Here is a 20,073-nt window from a genome sequence, read left to right as displayed (position 1 = left end):
GCTCTGAGACCGAGGGCCATGCTCACCTGGACACGGTCTTGATTGTGAACCGTGAAGAGGAGGGGTAGAGGCTGGGCATCCAGCCAGAGTGGAGGCACGAGGATGGAAGAAGCCAAGCTCTAGAGTCCAGGATGATGCCTGACCCCGGGGAGGAGGGTGGAAGGGGGAAGGGTGGGGCTACCTGGCATCTACCAGGGCCCAGCAGCACCAGGGGTCCTGTCACTCTCCCCACAGCCCAGGCCCTTGGGTTTCATTACGTAAACCTTTTACAGAAGTGGAGATGAAAGTACACAGGGCTCAGTAGCAGGATCCAAGTCTCACAGGTGGAGAGCAACTGAATCAGGGGACAAACCAGCCCCTTATTTCCATTATGCTTCAGGAGAGAAGCCATGAACTTGTGCAGAGTCTGTGTCAGAACAGGAGCCCCTGTCCCCAGCAGAGTGTCTTGAGGATGGAGGTGGGAGGCAGAGCTGTGGGGAGGGCAGCAGTGGGTAGAATGATGGGACTCTGGTGGGTCCTGCATTTCCACCCACCCTACACTGAGCATCTGTCCCATAGGACCCTGCAGCTCTATGTGCCCATCAGGCAGTTCTTCTATGACCTCATCCACCCTGACTAGAGCACCATTACCAACATGTATGTGCTTATGTTCCCGGCAGACACCATGGACTTCATCATCATTGTCTTTGGCTTCTGGGCCTTCAGGGTAGGTGGGGGACCGAGGCCACCACACCCCAGGGATGAGCGATGCTGTCCTTCACAGGCTCTAGGCACTTGGGCTTCAGTAGCTGCAGCTTATGGGCTCTAATGAAAGTTGCTCAGTCTTGTCCAACTCTTTGCGACCCCATGGGCTATACAGTCCATGGAATTCTCCAGGCCAGAATACTGGAGTGGGTAGCCTTTCCCTTTTCCAGGGCATCTTCCCAACCCAGGGATCGAACCCAGGTCTCCTTCATTGCAGACAGATTGTTGGCTGAGCCACAAGGGAAGCCCAAGAATACTGGAGTGGGTAGCCTATCCATTTTCCAATGGGCTCTAGGGCACAGGCTCAATAGTTGCAGCACACTGATTCAGTGGCTCTGAGGAATGTGAGATCTTCCTGGATCAGGGATCAAACCCATATCTCCTGCTTTAGCAGGTGGATTCTTTACCAGTGAGCCACCTGGGAAGACCAAGACTGTTTTATTTTTTTAAAGCACTTTTCCAAGGACACAAAAATAGAGAGATGGTACAGCGATTTTTCCATTTACTTCCTGGCTCCAAACAAACATAGCCTCACCTGTTATTAAGAACCCCACCAGACCAATCCATTCATTATAACTGAGGAACTTACAGTGATATGTCATAATCACCCAGAGATTATAGTTTATACTAGGATTCCCTCTTGGTGTTGTACATTCTATTTGTTTGGATAATTGTAAATGAAATTCCACTTTCTAGATATGCCAAAGTTTATCCTTACACTGACTCAATGATGTCTTGTTTACATCTATGTTTTGGCAATAATAAGTAAAGCCACTAATAGCATTCATGTGTACATGAGTTCTCAAGTCTTTTTGGTGAAGACCCATAGGGTTGCTGGATCATACAGTAAGAGCATGTTTAATTTTATAAGAAATTGCCAGGCTGTCTTCCAACATGCTTGTGACATTTTGTATTCTCACCCATAATGAATGGGAGTTCTCGATGGTCCAAATCCTCAACAGAGTGTGGTGTTGTCCCAGGAGCAGAGTTGAGCCATTCTAATAGGTGTGTAGATATTCTTTGTGTGTGCCTGGATGTGTGACATCATCAAGTGACTTCTTAGGTCGACTAATCACTAGGGATCAAGCTGGGAAAGACACAGCCAGACTAAAGTATTTTAGTCTTGCCCGAACCATCAGGAGGCAGCTTTGGGCACTATGTGAGCAGGTTCACTTCCTCTGGACATAATTCCTATTCTGACTGCTTTCCTGAAGGAAAAGAAGAAAACAAAATTGAAGATAGCAGCTAAAACAGCACTTTAAGATCGGGAATGGGTAACTCAGAGTGTTTCACACCTTGAAAGACTTTATGTGAGGAAGACTGTTTTGAAGTAATGGGGTGGAGAGGAGACCCTCCAGTTCCAGGCTGCGCAGGGGATATTTGGAATAAGGTTCCACACCCAAGGGAACATGCACTTGGGAGAGGAGGCGATAGGTCCAAGGCAGACACATTCCCTAGACATTCAGTAGGTCCCACAGGAGGACCCTCTTTCTCAGAGCCTTGTGGAGGGGGTTTGGATCAGGAGAGTCCACGTGGAGGAGGTCTTTATGCTCCTCCCTCTGGCTGTTTCCCACAGCCCAGAGCATTTGCCCTTCCCTGGTCCAGCACCGTGACCAACACCCATGCTCGGTCTAGACCAGTTATGTCATATGTAACAGTTAAGACCTGTGAAATGTACCATTCTCCATAAAAGATTTTCAGGGAGAAAAGAAAAACTGCACCCATCAATGAACATGAGTTTCAGAAGATATGTACTGGTTAGGAAACTTTCCAATGTTGGGGAAGGTACATCTCAGACCCTCAGGAACAATAGCTACATCCACTGACCAGGCTTTTTACAGATAGGTCACATCAAATGGAAATTCACACCAGTGCTTTCACCTTGTATGGTTACAAGGCTCATTTTACAGCTGGAGAAATCCAGACTTTGAGTGTCCATGATTTCACGGTTATCAGTAGCAGGATACGTATTCAAAGTGAACTTCACATGGGTGCAAAGCCCCATCCCCCCAGGGGCCTGACCTGTCTCCCTGACAGTCAAGGGAGGTCCAGCTGTTGTCCCACCTGATGCCTCAGGTCACATAATGGAGAAAACATAAGGAAGCCAAGCATCATTGTTCATGAGAGACTGACACAGGATTCTGCCCATGTGGCCTCCCCAGGCCCATCGAGTCACCATCCCTCCTGAAATGGACATGAGGGCCATGGAGGAATGCAGGGTGTAGGAAGGAGGATGTGAGCATGGAGAAGGCTCCTGGATGTGGGGATCAGAGGCACAGCCTGCTGAAGATGGCTCTTATGTTCAGGCTACAGGCCTGCTCTCTCATTCCACTGTACTCTCTGTTCCCTTCTGTCCCAGCTTCTGGGGATTCCAAGCTCTCCTGCAGACTCACTGCCCCAAGTAGACTGAATGTCAGGCAGGGGAAAGCCTATCATTTAAAGCACATTGATCATGGGGCTGGTGGACTTTTACGGCACCCACAGGGGTATGATATTGAATTATTTCCCTTGGAAATGAACAGAGATCATCCTGTTGTTTTCGAGATTGCATCCAAGTACTGCATTTCGGACCCTTTTGTTGACTATGATAGCTACTCCATTTCTTCTAAGGGATTCTTGCCCACAATAGTAAATATAATGGTCAACTGACTTAAATTCACTCATTCCAGTCCATTTTAGTTCTCTGATTCCTAAAATGTCAACATTCACTCTTGCCATCTCCTGTTTGACCACTTCCAATTTGCCTTGATTCATGGACCTTACATTCCAGGTTCCTATGTAGCAATGCTCTTTACAGTATCGGATCTTGCTTCCATCACCAGTCACATCCACAGCTGGGTGTTGTTTTGCTTTGGCTCTGTCTCTTCATTCTTTCTGGAGTTGTTTCTCCACTGACCTCCAGTATCATATTGGGTACCTACCAATCTGGGAAGTGCATCTTTCAGTATCTTACCTTTTTGCTTTTTCATACTGTTTCTGGGGTTGTCAAGGCAAGAATATTGAAGTGGTTTGCCATTCCCTTCTCCAGTGGACCACATTTTATTAGAATGTGGTCCACTGTTTGCATGCAATCTCAAAAATGACAGAATGATCTCTGTTCATTTCCAAGGCAAACCATTCAATATCACGGAAATCCAAGTCTATGTCCCAACCAGTAATGCTGAACAAGCTGGAGTTGAATGGTTCTATGAAGACCCACAAGACCTTCTAGAACTAACACCCAAAAAAGATGTCCTTTTCATTATAGGCGACTGGAATGTGAAAGTAGGACGTCAAGAAACACCTGGAGTAACAGGCAAATTTGGCCTTGGAATACAGAATGAAGCAGGGCAAAGGCTAAGAGAGTTTTTCCAAGAGAAGGCACTGGTCATAGCAAACACCATCTTCCAACATCACAAGAGAAGACTCTGCACATGCACATCACCAGATGGTCAACACCGAAATCAGATTGATTATATTCTTTGCAGCCAAAGAGGGAGAAGCTCTATACAGTCAGAAAAACCAAGATTGGGAGCTGACTGTAGATCAGATCATGAACTCCTTTTTGCCAAATTTAGACATAAATTGAAGAAAGTATGCAAAACCACTAGACCATCCAGGTATGACCTAAGTCAAATCCCTAATGATTATACAGTGGAAGTGAGAAATAGATTTAAGGGACTAGATCTGACAGACAGAGGGCCTGATGATCTATGGATGGGGGTTCATGACACTGTACAGGAGACAGGGATCAAGACCTTCCCCAAGAAACAGAAATGCAGGAGAGCAAAATGGCTTTCTGAGGAGGTCTTACAAATAGCCATGAAAAGAAGAGAAGCAAAAGCAAAGGAGAAAAGGAAAGATAAACCCATTTGAATACAGAGTTCCAAAGAATAACAAGGAGATATAAGAAAGCCTTCCTAAGTGATCAGTGCAAAGAAACAGAGGAAAACAATAGAATGGGAAAGTCGAAAGATCTCTTCAAGAAATTTAGAGACACAAAGGGAACATTTCATGCAAAGATGGGCTCAATAAAGGAAAGAGATGATATGGACCTAACAGAAGCAGAAGATATTAAGAAGGGGTAACAAGTATACACAGAAGAACTGTACAAAAAAGATCTTCACGACCCAGAAAATCACGATGGTGTGATCACTCACCTAGAGCCAGACATCCTGGAATGGGAATTCAATAGGCCTTTAGGAAGCATCGCTATGAACAAAGCTAGTGGAGGTGATGGAATTCCAGTTGAGCTATTTCAAATCCTGAAAGATGATGCTGTGAAAGTGCTGCACTCAATATGCCAGGAAATTTGGAAAACTCAGCAGTGGCCACAGGACTGGAAAAGGTCAGTTTTCATTCCAATCCTTAAGAAAGGCAATGCCAAAGAATCCTCAAACTACTACACAGTTGCACTCATCTCACATGCTAGTAAAGTAATGCTCAAAATTCTCCAAGCCAGTCTTGAACATGATGTGAACCATGAACTTGCAGATGTTCAAGCTGGTTTTAGAAAAGGCAGAGGAACCAGAGATCCAATTGCCAACATCCGCTGGATCATAAAAAACAAAAAACAAAAAACCAAGAAAGTTCCAGAGAAACACCTATTTCTGCTTTATTGACTATGCTGAAGCCTCTGATTGTGTGGATCACAATAAACTGTGGAAAATTCTGAAAGAGATGGGAATACCAGACCACCTGACCTGCCTCTTGAGAAATCTGTATGCAGGTCAGGAAGCAACAGTTAGAACTGTACTTGGAACAGCACACTCCTTTTCTAAATAGGAAAAGGAGTATGTCAAGGCTTTATATTGCCACCATGCTTATTGCCACCATACTCTATGCAGAGTACATCATGAGAAACGTTGGGCTGGATGAAGCACAAGCTGGTATCAAGATTGCCATGAGAAATATCAATAACCTTACTTATGCAGATGACACCACCCTTACGGCAGAAAGTGAAGAGGAACTAAATAGCCTCTTGAGGTAAGCGAAAGTGGAGAGTGAAAAAGTTGGCTTAAAGCTCAACATTCAGAAAACAAAGATCATGGCATCTGGCCCCATCACTTCATGGCAAATAGATGGAGAAACAGTGACAGTGGCAGGATTTACTTTTGGGGGCTCCAAAATCACTGCAGATGGTGACTGCAGCCATGAAACAAAAAGATGCTTACTCCTTGGAAGGAAAGTTATGACCAACCTGGACAGCATATTTAAAAGCAGAGACATTACTTTGCCAACAATGATCTGTCTAGTTAAGGGTATGATTTTTTCTAGTAGTCATGTATGGATGTGAGAGTTGGACCATAAAGAAAGCTGAGTGCTGAAGAATTGATGCTTTTGAACTGTGGTGTTGGAGAAGACTCTTGAGAGTCCCTTGGAGTGCAAGGAGATTCAACCGGTCCATCCTAAAGGAAATCAGTCCTGAATATTCATTGGAAGAACTGATGTTGAAGCTGAAACTACAAAATTTTGGCCACCCGATGAGAAGAGCTGACTCATTTGGAAAGACCCTGATGCTAGGAAAGATTGAAGGTGGAAGGAGAAGGGGAAAACAGAGGATGAGATGGTTGGATGGCATCACCGACTCAATGGACGAGTTTGAATAAACTCTGGCCGTTGGTGATGGACAGATACCTGCTGCTGTTAACCCTCTTCAGCTAAAACATCTTTTCCACAAAAAGTTTCTGAAATCTGGTGCCTGTTGAGGGGCCCCCATGAGAAGATGTGTGGTTCCCTGTGTCCCCCACTGTCATGGATGCTGTAGCCCCCCAACAAGCATCTGTGCCATCAGGCTGTTTTGGGACTTCAGCCTTCTTTAAAGGGTCATGGAGGCCCCCTCCAGTGGGAACAAGAGGATCCAGTCACCCCAGACAGAGGGTCCCATAGAATACAACCTCATGCCTACTGGGACTCCTGAGGACCCTGGGCCAGCCTGTCAAATTAACCCCCTCGCCTGGCGTCCTCAGTTAACACAGGGAGTCAGAGTCTTGGTCTATGGACAAGTCTCCTGTGGACAGAAGAAGGGGCCCACATCCTGCAGAGACCCCAGGTGAGGCACAGAAGACTGAGGGTTCCTAGGGGATGCATGTGTGGCTCACCTGACAGCCCTGGGTGACCATGGGGTGTGACATCCAGCTGTGACATCGCTGATCTTGCTGGGAGGGGAGAAGTGAGAGTCACAGAGCTCGAGTTCAGGTCAGAAGTGTGAAGGAGCCCAGGTGTGCTAGGAGTCAAGGTAGACTGCTGAGGGGGACTCTGGGACCCTAGGACATACAGGTGGTCACTGCTTTTAGCCCTGGGAGACACTGGCAGGGTTGTGGGAACCAGCCCTGAACCCTGGTTTCCCTCTTGGGTGTCCTGGCTCGAGAGGGTCTGGGTCTCTAAGGAAAGCAAAATCAGGTGGGCAGAGGGCAATGCCCAGACTAGCTGAGAGCCAAGGTGAAGAACACAAGGAAGGCTGAGTGACTCCTGGGACATCATCTCAACCCATGGCATCCTCAGTCACTAAGAAGCTCTGGACTTGGAGCCATATTAGAATGTCCACAACCTCCTCCAGGGGCCTCAGGGCAGTGAGGCCCTTGGTGTGAGGGTCTGGTCTCTGCTGAGGACTTCGGCATACCAGGACCCGCCAGAGCTCAGGATGAGGACCCAGAGGGAAAACACAGGTGACCCCACAGTTCCACGCCTCTGCTGCCACCCTGGGCATCCCTGGCGGTGGGATGAGCACTTCACAGGGTGTCCTGACTTCTGCATCAGGGTCTCAGAGCGACTGGGGACCTGGGATAAGGGGTGGAGTCTCATGTGGGCAGAGGGGAGGGTGCAGACCCTCCAAGAAGTCAAAGGGAATACACTGACAGAGGACTCAGGGGATCCTGGACCCCAATCTGAGGGGACCCCACAGGTCACTGCCCCTATCTTCAGCCCTGGGAGGTCTCGATGTGGAATTAGCACATTAGGTTGGTCCTCACTTCCTGACATCCAGGTCTCAGAGAGACGGCCTACCTGGTAAGAGGGACGGGGCCAGATATTGGGAGATGAGAGAATCCCGAGTCCTGCCTGGGGACAAGGTAATGTCCTGAGGGAGGACTGACCCCAAGGGAAGACCGATGGAACTCAGAGATCCCCGCCCCTGTCGTCCACCCTGGGAGACCCTGGGGTGAGAAGAGCACACTGGGCCTTTCCTTACTTCCTGACATCTGGGCCTCAGAGAGACTGGGGACCTGGGATAAGGGGTGGAGTCTCATGTGGGCAGAGGGGAGGGTGCAGTTCCTCCAAGAAGTCAAAGGAGTACACTGTCAGAGCACTCAGGGGATCCTGGACTCCAATCTGAGGGGACCCCACAGGTCACTGCCCCTACCTTCAGCCCTGGGAGGTCTCGATGTGGAATTAGCACTCTAGGCTGGTCCTCACTTCCTGACATCCAGGTCTCAGAGAGACTGCCTACCTGGTAAGAGGGATGGAGCCAGGTATTGGGAGAGGAGAGAATCCCGAGTCCTGCCTGGGGACAAGGTAATGTCCTGAGGGAGGATTGAGAGGACCCCAAGGGAAGACTGACGGGACTCAGAGATCCCCGCTCCTCTTGTCCACCGTGGGAGACCCTCAGGTGAGAAGAACACACTGGGCCTTTCCTGACTTCCTGACATCCCGGTCTCAGAGAGACTGGGGCTCTGGCGTGATTAGCTGGGCCTCGGTGTGAAGAGGACAGAGCCTAGGTCCTAGCAGGAGTCAAGGGAAGGACCCTGAGGGAGGACTGTGGGAGCCAGACCCCAGAACACAGGGGACCCTGGTATTCCCCGGGCAGGACGACCTCGTGCAGCATTTCCTGACATCCAGGTCTGAGACACTGGGGACCTCGTGAGAGTGGTAGGGCCTCAAAATGGTGAATGGGAGAATCCTGCGTCCTGCCTGGAGTCCAGGCTCCATGTGAGGAAGGACTGAGGCTGTTAGAGCCCAAGGCAGGGAGGCATCCTGGCCCTTGTGGTGGGTCTTGGAGGCCCCAGAGTGGGGTGAGCAGTTTATCAGTTCTGGCTTAGGAGCCTCGGGAGGTGAGGTGTTAGGGCGGAGGGTGGAGGCATCAGAGCCACAGAGGTTGGACTCCCGGGACCCCAAGGCAGGACTGAGCAGACCCCCACCCCTGAGGGGAGTGTTAGGAGGCCAGGCCAGATGTGAGGAGAAGGTGATGACCAAGCATTTCCCCAGCCTATGACCTGTGGGAGGCCCTGGGCAGGTGTGGCCACATTGGTGCCCCTCAGTGCTTTCTATAAAGACTCAGGTTTTGTTCTGAGTTACCCTGAAAGTCCCCATAGGGGAGGGTCCAGGCCATGCCAGGGGAAAGGGGGCACTACAAGAAAGCCCCAAGAGGACCACCCACCCTGTGGGTGGTGGCCTGTGGGGGCCTCACAGTGTCCACCCCTCCTACCAGCACAGAAGGCCCAAGTCTGTGCCACAGTCTACTCCCGAGGTGTCCCTCCATTTCTCTCACAGGGGCTCCAGGAACCAGGAGGTGAAGGCAGATGTCTGAGGCCCGAGTCCATAGGTCAGAGAGCTGAGGAGGTCCAGGCAGTGCCAAGAGTCAAGGTGAGTTGGCTACCCTGAGTGTGCACCAGGGACTCCACATCCCAGAACAGTGAGGACCCCAAAAGGCCCTAATCCTCCCCACCATGTCAGCCCCACAACCTCAAGCTGTGCTGCCTGCACACTGGTGAGCCACCTCACGTCCTCCTTCAAGTAGCCAGGGGTTAGGCCGCTTAGGAGGAGCTCATCTATGAGGCCTGAGAACACCCCTCAAGGGGAGACTTGTAAGTGGTCTGAGTCAGACCGCCCAGGGTGGGTTTCTCAGCCGAGGACGCTCACAACCACCCTCTCTTGCAGGCCCAGGATCCCCATCTGTCCCCCTGCCTCACTCCTGTCTGCACCTCAACCCTGGTCATCATGCAAGGGGATGCATGAGCTCTGCCAGCCTGAGAGAGTCTTTCAGGATCCAAGAAAGGAAGAGGGCCTGAGGGAGGCACAGTTCATTTGGGGTGAGGAGAATGAGGTGGAGGAGGAGGTGGAGGAGGAGGAGGATGAAGAGGAGCAGGAGGTGGAGAAGGAGGAGGAGGACCATCAGCAGCAGCAGGTGGAGGGAGGAGGAGCAAGTAGAGGAAGGAGATGCAGCTACCTTCTCCTTCTCCTGGTCCGGGGTACCCTGGAGGAAGTGGCTGCTGCTGCAACACCCAGTCTCCCCCAGAGCCCTCTGGGTGTCTGGCCCTCTCCCAGTGCCATGGCTGCTAGTCCGGGGAGCCAATATGAAGAGCATGGCCTCAGCAGGCAAGATGAAGTGCTAAGCACCTCACGTGACCAGGAAGATGCCAGATCCTGGCTCTGAGATGCCCTGCGGGTGAAGAAGAATGAGCTGGTGCAATTCCTGCTCAGCAGGTGTCTTGCCAAGGAGCCGATCACAAAGGCAGAAGTGCTGAACAGTGTGCTCAAAGATTACCAGGACGATTTCCTGGTGGTCTTCGGTCAAGCCTCAGAGTATTTGCAGCTGGTCTTTGGCTTGGAGGTGAAGGAGGAGGACCCCAGTGAGCACACCTATATCCTGGTCCCCTCCCTGGGCCTCACCCTCAGTGAGATGCTGAGCGATGGGCAGAGGTTGCCCAAGGCCGGCCACCTGGTGGTGATCCTGTGCCTGATCGCTGTGGAGGACGACCACGCCCCTGAGGAGGAGATCTGGGGAGCACTCAGCAGGATGGGGGTGTGTCTCGGTAAGAACACTTCATCTATGGGGAGCCCAGGGAGCTGCTCACCCAAGTGTGGGTGCGGGAGGGGTACCTGGTTTACCGGCAGGTGCCTGATGATGACCCTGCTTGCTATGAGTTCCTGTGGGGTCCCCAGGGCTATGTGGAGACCAGCAAGTTTAAAGACCCGGAATATCTGGACAGAGTTGGTTGAAGGGGTCCCAGCTCCTTCCAACCCCTCTGCAAAGGCTGTGAGGGAGGAGGAAAGAGGACTCTGAGCCAGAGCAGCAGCCAGGCTCCTTCCGGGCCCATGTCCAACAGCTTGTCCTAGGGGGCAGGAAAGGAGGCTGATTCTTCCCTTTGTTATTGAAGAGGAAACAGTCAGCCTTCTCAGCAGTGAAGGTCCGGGCCCATTGGGGGAACCCGGTGTGTGGCATCTTTGTGTTCCTGTTCTCTACAATCACATGGAGGCTCATCTCTGTTTTCTTTAGGAATTTTTCAAATGTTATTCCTTTTTATAGAAGACAATGCATTCCAGTATCTAACTATGTCAATGATGTTGATCATCACACTGTATTTGTACTTAACCAGTTCAAGATGAAGAGTTTTCCTGTTCTGTAAGAGAGAGTAGGAACACTTCCATTTTATTCTGTGGTCCTGCACAAGATAACATGGAATTAGAATTAGAATGATTTTGGAAATGTGAATTTATTTAGCAGTGATATAGTTTGTGGAAAAATTAGAAAATAAAAAGTGATAGTAGTGAATTCTTGCTTCTTATACCTTGGGTGTGTTCATTTGGTACAGCTAAGGGATCTCAGTTTATGTGGATTTTCCTGGGTTATCAAAAGAAGTAGCAATTCATCTGAGTCAAGCAGCCCCCTCCTCACTGGCACATTTATTGAAAAGACCTTTATGGAGCCTCTGCTCCATGAAAGGCCCTGTGTTAGCAGTGGGGACACTGGGAGAAGCAGGACACTCCCATACCTAGAGCGATGGTCTAGGAGCCACAGTCACATGAGGTGCCTCATGGGAGGGAGGGGAAATGGGACATTGCTGTAAGGTGTCCTTTTGGCTCTTGAATAAAGCCCAGAGAGATCTCTTTTTGGGGCAGCATGGAAGGGGTCCTAGCTCTTGTCACTTTGCTGCTGACCACAAGGATGGCAGAGGTGTTTTCTACCCATTATCTGCTAGGAATCCTGAAGAACTCCCATCTCACTCCCTTGAAGTGATTCCCAGAAATCCATGGACTGACCCTCTCTTTCGTGGTCCTGGGGGCCCAGAACTCAAGGTGTTAACTAGCTTTCAATTATCTTCATTGTAATTGGGCATTGTAATCAAAGACTCAACATTTATTGGTGGTGCCATGACAGAAGGTAAGTGTTTGGATGCAAGACCACCTAGGACACATGCAAAGAGTGGTTCCTGCTTCTGTTTCCTGGAGCTGCTTGGGTCCTGCTGGAACACTCCTCCACACCCAAATTTTACAGGTCCTCTAACTGGAAATGGGCCTTTCTGGGTAGCCCATACAATGAAGAATCTGTTTGCATTGTGGGAGTCCTGGGTTCAATCCCTGGGTCAGGAAGATCCCCCTGGAGAAGGGCATGGCAACTCACTCCACTATTCTTGTCTGGAGAATTCCATGGACAGAGGATCCTGGCAATCTATAATCAATGGAGTTGTAGAATCAGATATGACTGAGCGACTAACACTATGGTCCACTACAGTCTAAGTAGAAAAGTTTCTCAGTTTTATTTATGAAACATCCTGTTTGGCTAATTAGGAATTCCACATTCTATTGAGGTGCATATTCTCTAACCTTCCCTGGACCACAAAGTAGCCAACCCCATCCAGTGAACAGTGGAGGATTTTCTGGGGGCAACAGTGTGAAAGATTCCTGCCCTGTTATCACAGGGTCAACTGTTGCCAGGCCCTGCGAGCTCTGTCTCATCCCTTATGTCCATCCTGAAACCCAACACATGGGGCTCCTCACACCCACTCGCCTCCCAGATGAAGAACTGAGGCCACGGGGCTTGGCCATCTTCCCAGGATCACATGCTAGTGAGGGCCGCGATGGGCTCAGAGCCCTGTTCTCTATTCCTCTGGAGCCCCCACCTTTCCCGCCCACCCCAGGCCACGACCTGACCTTGCGACTTCTCATACCTTCCTCTTCTCAGTGCTACACGATGCCTCTGAGGTGACAAAAATCAGGCCTGTGGAAGGAAGGGGACAAGGAGAATCAGAAGCCCTGTGGGGCTGCTCTGTGCCTTGCTGAGAACTGACTCTGCTCAGGGCCGGCATCTCTGTCCAGTCCCAGCGCCTCCAGCCTGAGGGTGGCGCCCTGTCCCTGCTGCTGCCATGGGGCCTCCTGCCCCACTGAACCTGCCAGGCTGACCAGCTCATCACCGAGCAGGAGGGAGGGAAAGCCTGACTGTATGGTCCCAGTTCCCACTGGGATAAGACCCTACAGGAGGCTCCTCCGATATGGGAGGGAAGGGAACACAGGTGGATCCCTGAGGCTCCAGGTCTCCCAAGCTGCAGTGAGGGAGGGGAGCAGTTGGAGGGCCTTTGGGCTGGGGAAACCAGGGAGTGGACACTAAGCACAGTGGCAGGAGAGTGAGGCAGAGAAAGGCAGGCCTTGGACGTCAGGAGAGCTTGTGTGTGCACAACACAAGTGTCCCGAGCCACGGCTGACAAAGACCCCCTTGGAGACACACAAACACACTGCCAGAGCCTGGGTGCTTCCTGGAGGAGGGGGACCAGAAAAGGCAGCTCCCTCAGGACCCAGGGGGTGAGGAGGGGCCCAAAGCGTGGAAGGGAGCAAGAAAGACCAGCTAGCCAGGCTGCCCACAGATACCAGGACCTTCTGTCGCCTTCAGAGGAGCCACCAGGGGCCCCCACCAACGTTTATAGCCTCCAGAGTCATGTCCCAGTCAGATGAACTGGCTGGAAGCAAAGCTTTGTCAACCTGCTTTTAAGCAGAAAGGCCATGAAGAAGCCCAAGTCGAAGCCTGAATCTCATCCATGCCGCCAGTCATTAGGCAGAAAGGCCTCTAGGAGAGCTTCTTCCACACCCTCTTAGCTCTCCCCTTTCAGATACCAGGCTGTGGTCCTCACACAGGGAAAATGACCCTGCTATTGGCAGAACTGGGAGACAATGCCCTAGGGTCCTCAAACATGGGCTTTTCCAAGGTACCAGTCTGTTTCCTACACAGTGATTTTCAAGAACAGTGGCCCACAAATACCAGAGAACACGCATCTCCAAACCCACTGCTCTACTGCCCACATGCAGTAAAGACCGGTGCCCACATGTGGTAAAGACCGGTGACTCACTCAGGTTTCATCCAGTCCCACACCCGGATTCTCATACTTTTTCAAATACAGGTTGACGAGGACTTCCTTTGGTCACATCTAGCTCAACAACTTAGACATGTTCCTTGGAGTGAGTGTGTAAAGGAGGGCCCTTGAAAAGCACCTAACCCATAAAATCATTCGATGGGCCTGCCATCTGGGTAACAGAGAACAGGTCCACAGTGGTGGTGGGGACAGGGGCAGGGGTGGGGAAGATCAGAGCTGGCCTTGGAGAGGACCAGTGAAGTGGCTGTTTTCAACAGAACTGGCTGTACCTTGAGCCCCCGATCAAGTCCTTCAAAGGGAAGGTGCCCAAAGTGACCCAAATTGGACATGGATTGCCAGGACCAGGGGTAGCAGAAGCCCAACCACCCCACTGAGGAAAGGAAACAGGGCTTTTGAAACAGCCTGCAGGGTGGCTGAATCTGAGGCTCTGGGAAGGGGATGGGAAAAGCACATGTGTTCCCAAAGTGAATACTCTAGGGCCACCAAAGTGGTGTTTATGGGAAAAATTGGAAACTGAAGACAACAGTCTATCATCTGCAGTGGGATGATACCTGTGTGTGGGCAGAGCTCGGGAGGCTGTGAGCTCAGCGGAGCACCTAGCTTTGCCCTCAAACACGACATCCTGGGGAATCTGTGTCTCAGGTGCTTGGGAACAGTCATGTGGAATATGAGGTCGCTCCACTGTGCTCGAGCACAGCCCTACTATGGGGAGAGCTCGACCCGGGGGGCGGTGGGGGCAAGACAACAGGACTCTGACTTTGGGGCCAACTGAGCAGGACCAACCAACCAGCAGCACCAGCCAGGAGACAACAAAGCTAGAAGAGGGGGAAGGATGGGGGAGCCACCAACTCAGGTAAGGCAAATCAGCTTGCTACGGACCCCATCTTCTGGGAGGGACAGTCACCAGGGGCCCATCTGACTCCTGGGATCTCTCTTGGTGGTAGCAGACCTAGGACTTGCTAGGGCCTGGCCCTTCAGCAGAAGCCAGCCACAGGCCTGTATGTTGTTAGTGAGGGGAGTGAAGTTAGGGACACATTTGTCAACCCAGCCAGGGCCTGGCCCCTGAAACAATGTGCCTGGCAGCAGAAGGGAGCCCTTGTAGGCAACCTGAAAAATACTTTTTTGTACTGTCAGACAACAGCCAAGCTGGGGATCCTATCTCCATTCCCGGACCCCCTCACTCACACAGGTCCAGGGCTGCCTCTCCACATAACCTCTGTGACATCATGAAACATTTAAGGAAGCTGACCACTTAATTGGCTGCCTGTCCCCTGACCCAGATTCTAGAATCTCCAGAGAGTATTTATGGGGCACCCCGACCATGGTCTGAGGCCCTTTTTCCCTGAGCACTCGCTGCTTGGATAGATAATGCTCCTTAGCTAGACTGGCTCCATGGCTAGTCAGAGTTCCCATGAGTCACAGGCAGCCCTGTTGATCCTATCAACTGACGGGAAGCCTGCAGCAGGGGACACCCGTGATTCCTCCCCAGATCCAACCCTGGATTCAGGGGAGGCTTTGGAGAAGAAGGGTGACCAACCCAAGAGCCCAGATCCAGGCCTAAATGACAATCCACGCCCACAGGGCCCAAACCAAGAAATGGCCAAAGAGGAAGAGAACAATGACATCCTTGGGCTGTCCTTCCCCAGGAAGCTCTGGAGGATTGTGGAGGATGCAGCCTTCACCTCTGTGCACTGGAACGATGAGGGAGATACAGTGGTCATCGAGGCAGATCTCTTCCAGATAGAGGTACTCCAGCGCAGAGGCATGGACCAGATCTTTGAGACAGACAGCATCAAGAGCTTCATCCGTGAACTGAACCTGTACGGGTTCAGGAAAGTCCGCCCTTCGAGTCACTCTGCAGGGAAGAAGCTCCTGGTAACGTAGAAAGCCCTTTTGGGGAGACTAGACTAGATGAGCTGAGTGCTGGACGGGTTTCATTTCCCAGGAGAATGTTGTTCTCATGAGAGGGTGGTTAAGGAAAGACGAGAAAGCAGGATCTGTTGTGTTCCACCACCCCTCTTAGACAGGATCCATGGGGGTGACTCCAGACACTGAGGGGCCACTTGATGTCAGGGAGGGCCAGTAACACCTCAAGTGAAGACGGCCCTGGGCGAGCTCTAGAGAGTGACATGCTAGGGCCTCATAAGCTGCCAGGAATGAAGAGATCTTGTCTTCATACTTAGGCATGGCCTGGACTGTTGTGGGGAGGAGGGTGGTGAGGAAGGGCTCTTCTCCCCTCTCATGCCTAAAGTGATTCATTTCCTTTCAGATCTATCGAAACTCCAATTTTCAGAGAGACAAGCCTCTGCTTCTGCAGAACATCCAGAGGAGAGGCAACCCCAGAACAACTTCTCAGCCTGCCACTGGCACAACAACAACTCCAAAGAGAAAGAAACGAGTGGTGGCAACCAGACACTCTCCTCAATTCCACCACAACGAGTTCACCCAAAAGGCTGGCAACAAAGTCCAGAAGGGGATGCCAACTGCTCGCAGAACCCCCAGCCAGTGCTCATTTGTGTTTTCTGACCTTTGGTCTGTGGGCAGTGTAGCCAAGTGGGCTGGGGGAAACCATCTCCCCAGTGAGCAGGGTGGCCCCAGCAGGGCGGCTGGAGAGGGCACATCCAGCAATGCCGTATCTGTGCCCTCGGCTACTGCTGAAAGGGACAGCCCAGGGAAACTGCCCGAGAGCCCCCCAGTGTACCCAGAACACGAATCAGTGATGACTTTGTACAACACCTGTTACTCCATCCTGATGGCGGGCCTTCTAGTCATGGAACCAGATGAGGCCCCTGAAGCGGAGGATGAGCAGGGAGAATCCTCAGATTATAAGTGTGTCCTCTGTGAGCAGCTCAAGAACAAGCCCAATCCCTGAGCTGCCAGATCTCTAGGGACACTCAAAAGCACTCTCTTATAATTAAAAATAGATTTCTGGTTCTAATAAAGTCAAGCAAAACTCCTTTGGAGTAAATAAACAATCAAACGAGAACTACGAGTCTGTGTTCTTTCTATCTGTCCATTGTATTCACACATGGAACAGGGTGAGCTCGAAGAGGCTGGAAGCCCATGCCCCAGGAAATCTTCAGTCTTGTCCCCATGGTCCATTTTCATCTGAAACAGCAGCATTTCACAGGCTCATCCAAGGGTCTGACCCATGAGCTGAGTGCTGAGGGAAACCCAGGATGGACTAGTCCCTGGGCCTTGCCTGCTGCTCAGCAGATGGCTCAGCTGGGCTCCTGACCTCGGGTGCGTCACCTTCCATGAGTCATACACCCTGCAGCAGAAGAGGCTCCTCAAGGATCCCCCAGTGATGCCACAAGTTTCTGATCAGCAGCTGAGCATCCCAGCTCCCTATCCAGGGGCCTCCTCAAGAGGGCTCGCTGGAAAGCAGGGTCACCCCAGCCACTAAGTGCCTTGCAGACATATTACCCCAAAGCCAAAGACAAGTACAAGGTTTCCATAAGGTGAACACCAGCCCTTGTCACTCTGCCCTCACGGCTGTATTTAGAAGCCTATCTTTGGATGTGAGGCGGCCAGGCACTGCGTCCAACACACATAATTTGAGAGCCAAGGAACACTTTACAGTAGGACAAGTGTCACATGCAAGGACAAACCACGGCCTGTTTCTGGGCCTGCAGGCCTCTCTGCCTGCTTATGCTCAGCCCCGCCCCCGGCCTTCCCCCATCACCCCCTGGACACTGTTCCAACATTAAGAATTTGGACCAGAACAGAGAGGGAAAAACACTAACCAGTTTCCTAACAACACATTTCTCTCAACCACCCAGACTCAGCAGGCCCAAAATGAATGGCAACACCATCAATTCGTAGAGCTCAGAGCCCTGGAGTTTCTCGCTGAGTCCAGAGCAGCATCACGCAAGGGGAGTCCCTGCCCCTAGCCCCGCACCAACTGGGCACTGCAGTGCAGGGCCAATTCAGACACAACCAGATGGGCAAGTCCAGAGTGTGGTGCTGACTGCATGGTATTACCATGTGCTGGTCTCTTGGTCACTTTCCTCTCGAAAGCCCAGTCTGGACAGGCCTCCTGCCCAAAGGGGATCAGATGCTGGGCGATGTCCACCTGGAAGATGTCCTTCCTGCTTCTCCCAGGGACGGGCTGCAGCAGCCAGCGGGAGTTGGCCAGCGCAGTCATGTACTTCTGTCGCAGGTTGGGTAGCAGGGCTTGATTCTCCAGCTCCTGCACCTGGTTGGGACCTAGGTTTTCTAGGCACAGCAAAGTGCCCCCAATGACCACAAGACCTGCGTGCAAAGACAGGACACAGAATGAGAACCAGGTCATTCAAAGTAGCACCTTCTTGAGACTAAGACTGTATCATGGAGGGAACCTGAGGTGAACTGGGTCCTCTGGCTGCGGGCTCATCACGGCAAAGGGTACTCGGGGCGAGGCCAAGCGAGGGAGGGAGTGAAATGAAAGGGAGAGGCCTGGTGCTCCAGGAACCCACCAGGACATGGGCAGCTTTCAGTCTTCCCACTGCAGGCGGCAGGGACAGAGCATGAGGGCCCCAGCGGGGAACAGCAGACATCTGGTCCCCAAGGGATTTACCAGCAGACAGGTGTTGCTGTGGGGCCTCACCCCTGGGGAGTCAGGGGACTTGCTCAGGCCCAGCTTCAGGCGATGTGGGGATGGAACCCAGGCTGGGTGCTTTACTGCTTCTCATGGTCTCTGCCAGGCACACAGACACACATGTGGGGACACACACATACACACAGACAAGTGCCATGTGCAGTCCTGAATGCGCCTCTGCCTCAAGCACAAACGGGGACTGAGGCCCAGAAAGGTGATCAGGCACCTTGTGCCACCAGTTCCCAGCCCATGGACCCTTGCTGTCCCTCTGAAGAAACCTCAGCCCCCACGCCCAACCCCGCCAACTAGTTCAACAGAAAACAAACAAGTACTACCCAGCTGAGATCCAGGGCAGTGCCAGGGCCCATGTGGGCAACATGGGGCAGGGTGTCACTTACCCACGATCACTCCATGGCCGAACTTTTCCCCAGCAAGGCCTGGATCTGGGTAGGGCTCATTCTGAGCCTCTGCTCCAGCAGCTCCCACTAGGCCGAGTCTTTCCAGTCCTGGTACACCATGTGGATGGCCAGGGTACAGTGCCGGTGACCATGTAGCACGGGCCACCATGGCATCTCCAGGTTCTTGACACCATTTAAAACGAAACCCACATAAGGCTGTCGGAAGAACAGATAGCCGAACTTCATCTCCCAGGGCTCCTAGGGCTGCCAGGGCCTCATGTGGCTGCGGAAACACAAAACCACAAAGGTCAGGAGTGTGATTCAGTGGCCTGCAAGCTCACAGCCCTGGGCTGGACCTCAGCCCCACGAGCCCGAGCATCCTCCAAATATGCTGACACAGAACGCAGGGGTCAGAGAGAGCTGGCTCATTCCATTCGTCTCCACACAGTCCACTGATAGGGGGGTGGTGACCCAGAGGACCCATCCATTACATGCAGTCTGTGGGGAGGTCAGCAAGGAGGGTGGGACAGTGGGAGAGAGGCACAAGGTGAGTTCCAAGACAGAGAGCCCTGAAACCCTGCCAGCACTGAAGAGGGAGGGCAAGCCCCCTAGTTTCACAGCCCAGAGGGCTCTGGTCCTCTCCCAGCACAGACAGGCATTGTCCTGGGCTTGGCTTCCTCCACTCCCTGCCACCACCCCACCCTTCAGCTCCACAACCCCGTCACTGCCCATGCTCTCCGGATCCCCCATCTTAGCACAGGGATGCTAAGGTCATATCCATGCTAACCAATCTGGACTCGGCCCTGGGGCACCCTGGACCTCAGATGGCCCTGCCAGGTGTCTTCCCCATGCCTTTGGGAGCCACCTTCCTCCTAGCCCTTCCCATACCACTGCCTCCACTGTCAGCAGATGCCCCGGCCCCTGCCCAGTGCCTCGAGAAAAAACCAAGGAGAACAGGAACTAATGGGATGGGTGCACTCCATGTCATTACCAGGGCCTGGGACGGCACCATTCAGGTATCACAGAATTCAGACCTCAAATAATACACTAGGTTACCATCACCTCATTCAATGGCTGAGGTGGCACTGAGGCATAGACTGCAGGGGACCTGAACACACACATCTCCATTCGCACTTCTTTCCGTGTACCTGGATGGGGGTCCCCGTTCACTGGAGGGAGCTGGAGGCAGAGGAGCAGAGCCATGAGCCTGAACCTCAGCAGGGTCTCAGCATCTCGCAAGGGGCCCCCATTTCCACATGGCTATGAGGACAGGAACAAGGTCCCAGGGGCAGCC

General features: G+C 52.0%; 1 protein-coding gene and 2 pseudogenes across 1 annotated transcript; 2 read left to right on the top strand and 1 right to left on the bottom strand.

Annotated features, from left to right (window-relative positions):
- The first annotated feature begins 634 nt into the window (after nucleotides 1-634).
- Nucleotides 635-10,659, top strand: LOC129639995 (melanoma-associated antigen 9-like; annotated as a pseudogene).
- Nucleotides 10,660-15,194: 4,535 nt separating this feature from the next.
- Nucleotides 15,195-16,718, top strand: LOC129639864 (heat shock transcription factor, X-linked member 3-like). Its single transcript, XM_055565135.1, has 2 exons — nucleotides 15,195-15,677; nucleotides 16,072-16,718. Exons 1-2 carry the CDS (start codon nucleotides 15,195-15,197, stop codon nucleotides 16,672-16,674), a joined length of 1,086 nt encoding a protein of 361 aa, XP_055421110.1. The 3' UTR covers nucleotides 16,675-16,718.
- Nucleotides 16,719-17,691: 973 nt separating this feature from the next.
- LOC129639994 (EOLA-like protein) lies at nucleotides 17,692-19,568 on the bottom strand (annotated as a pseudogene).
- Between the last annotated feature and the right edge of the window lie 505 nt (nucleotides 19,569-20,073).

The sequence above is a fragment of the Bubalus kerabau genome, chromosome X, assembly GCF_029407905.1.
Source record: "Bubalus kerabau isolate K-KA32 ecotype Philippines breed swamp buffalo chromosome X, PCC_UOA_SB_1v2, whole genome shotgun sequence".
NCBI classification, from domain to species: domain Eukaryota; kingdom Metazoa; phylum Chordata; class Mammalia; order Artiodactyla; family Bovidae; genus Bubalus; species Bubalus kerabau.
This window is presented reverse-complemented; position numbering and strand designations above follow the sequence as displayed.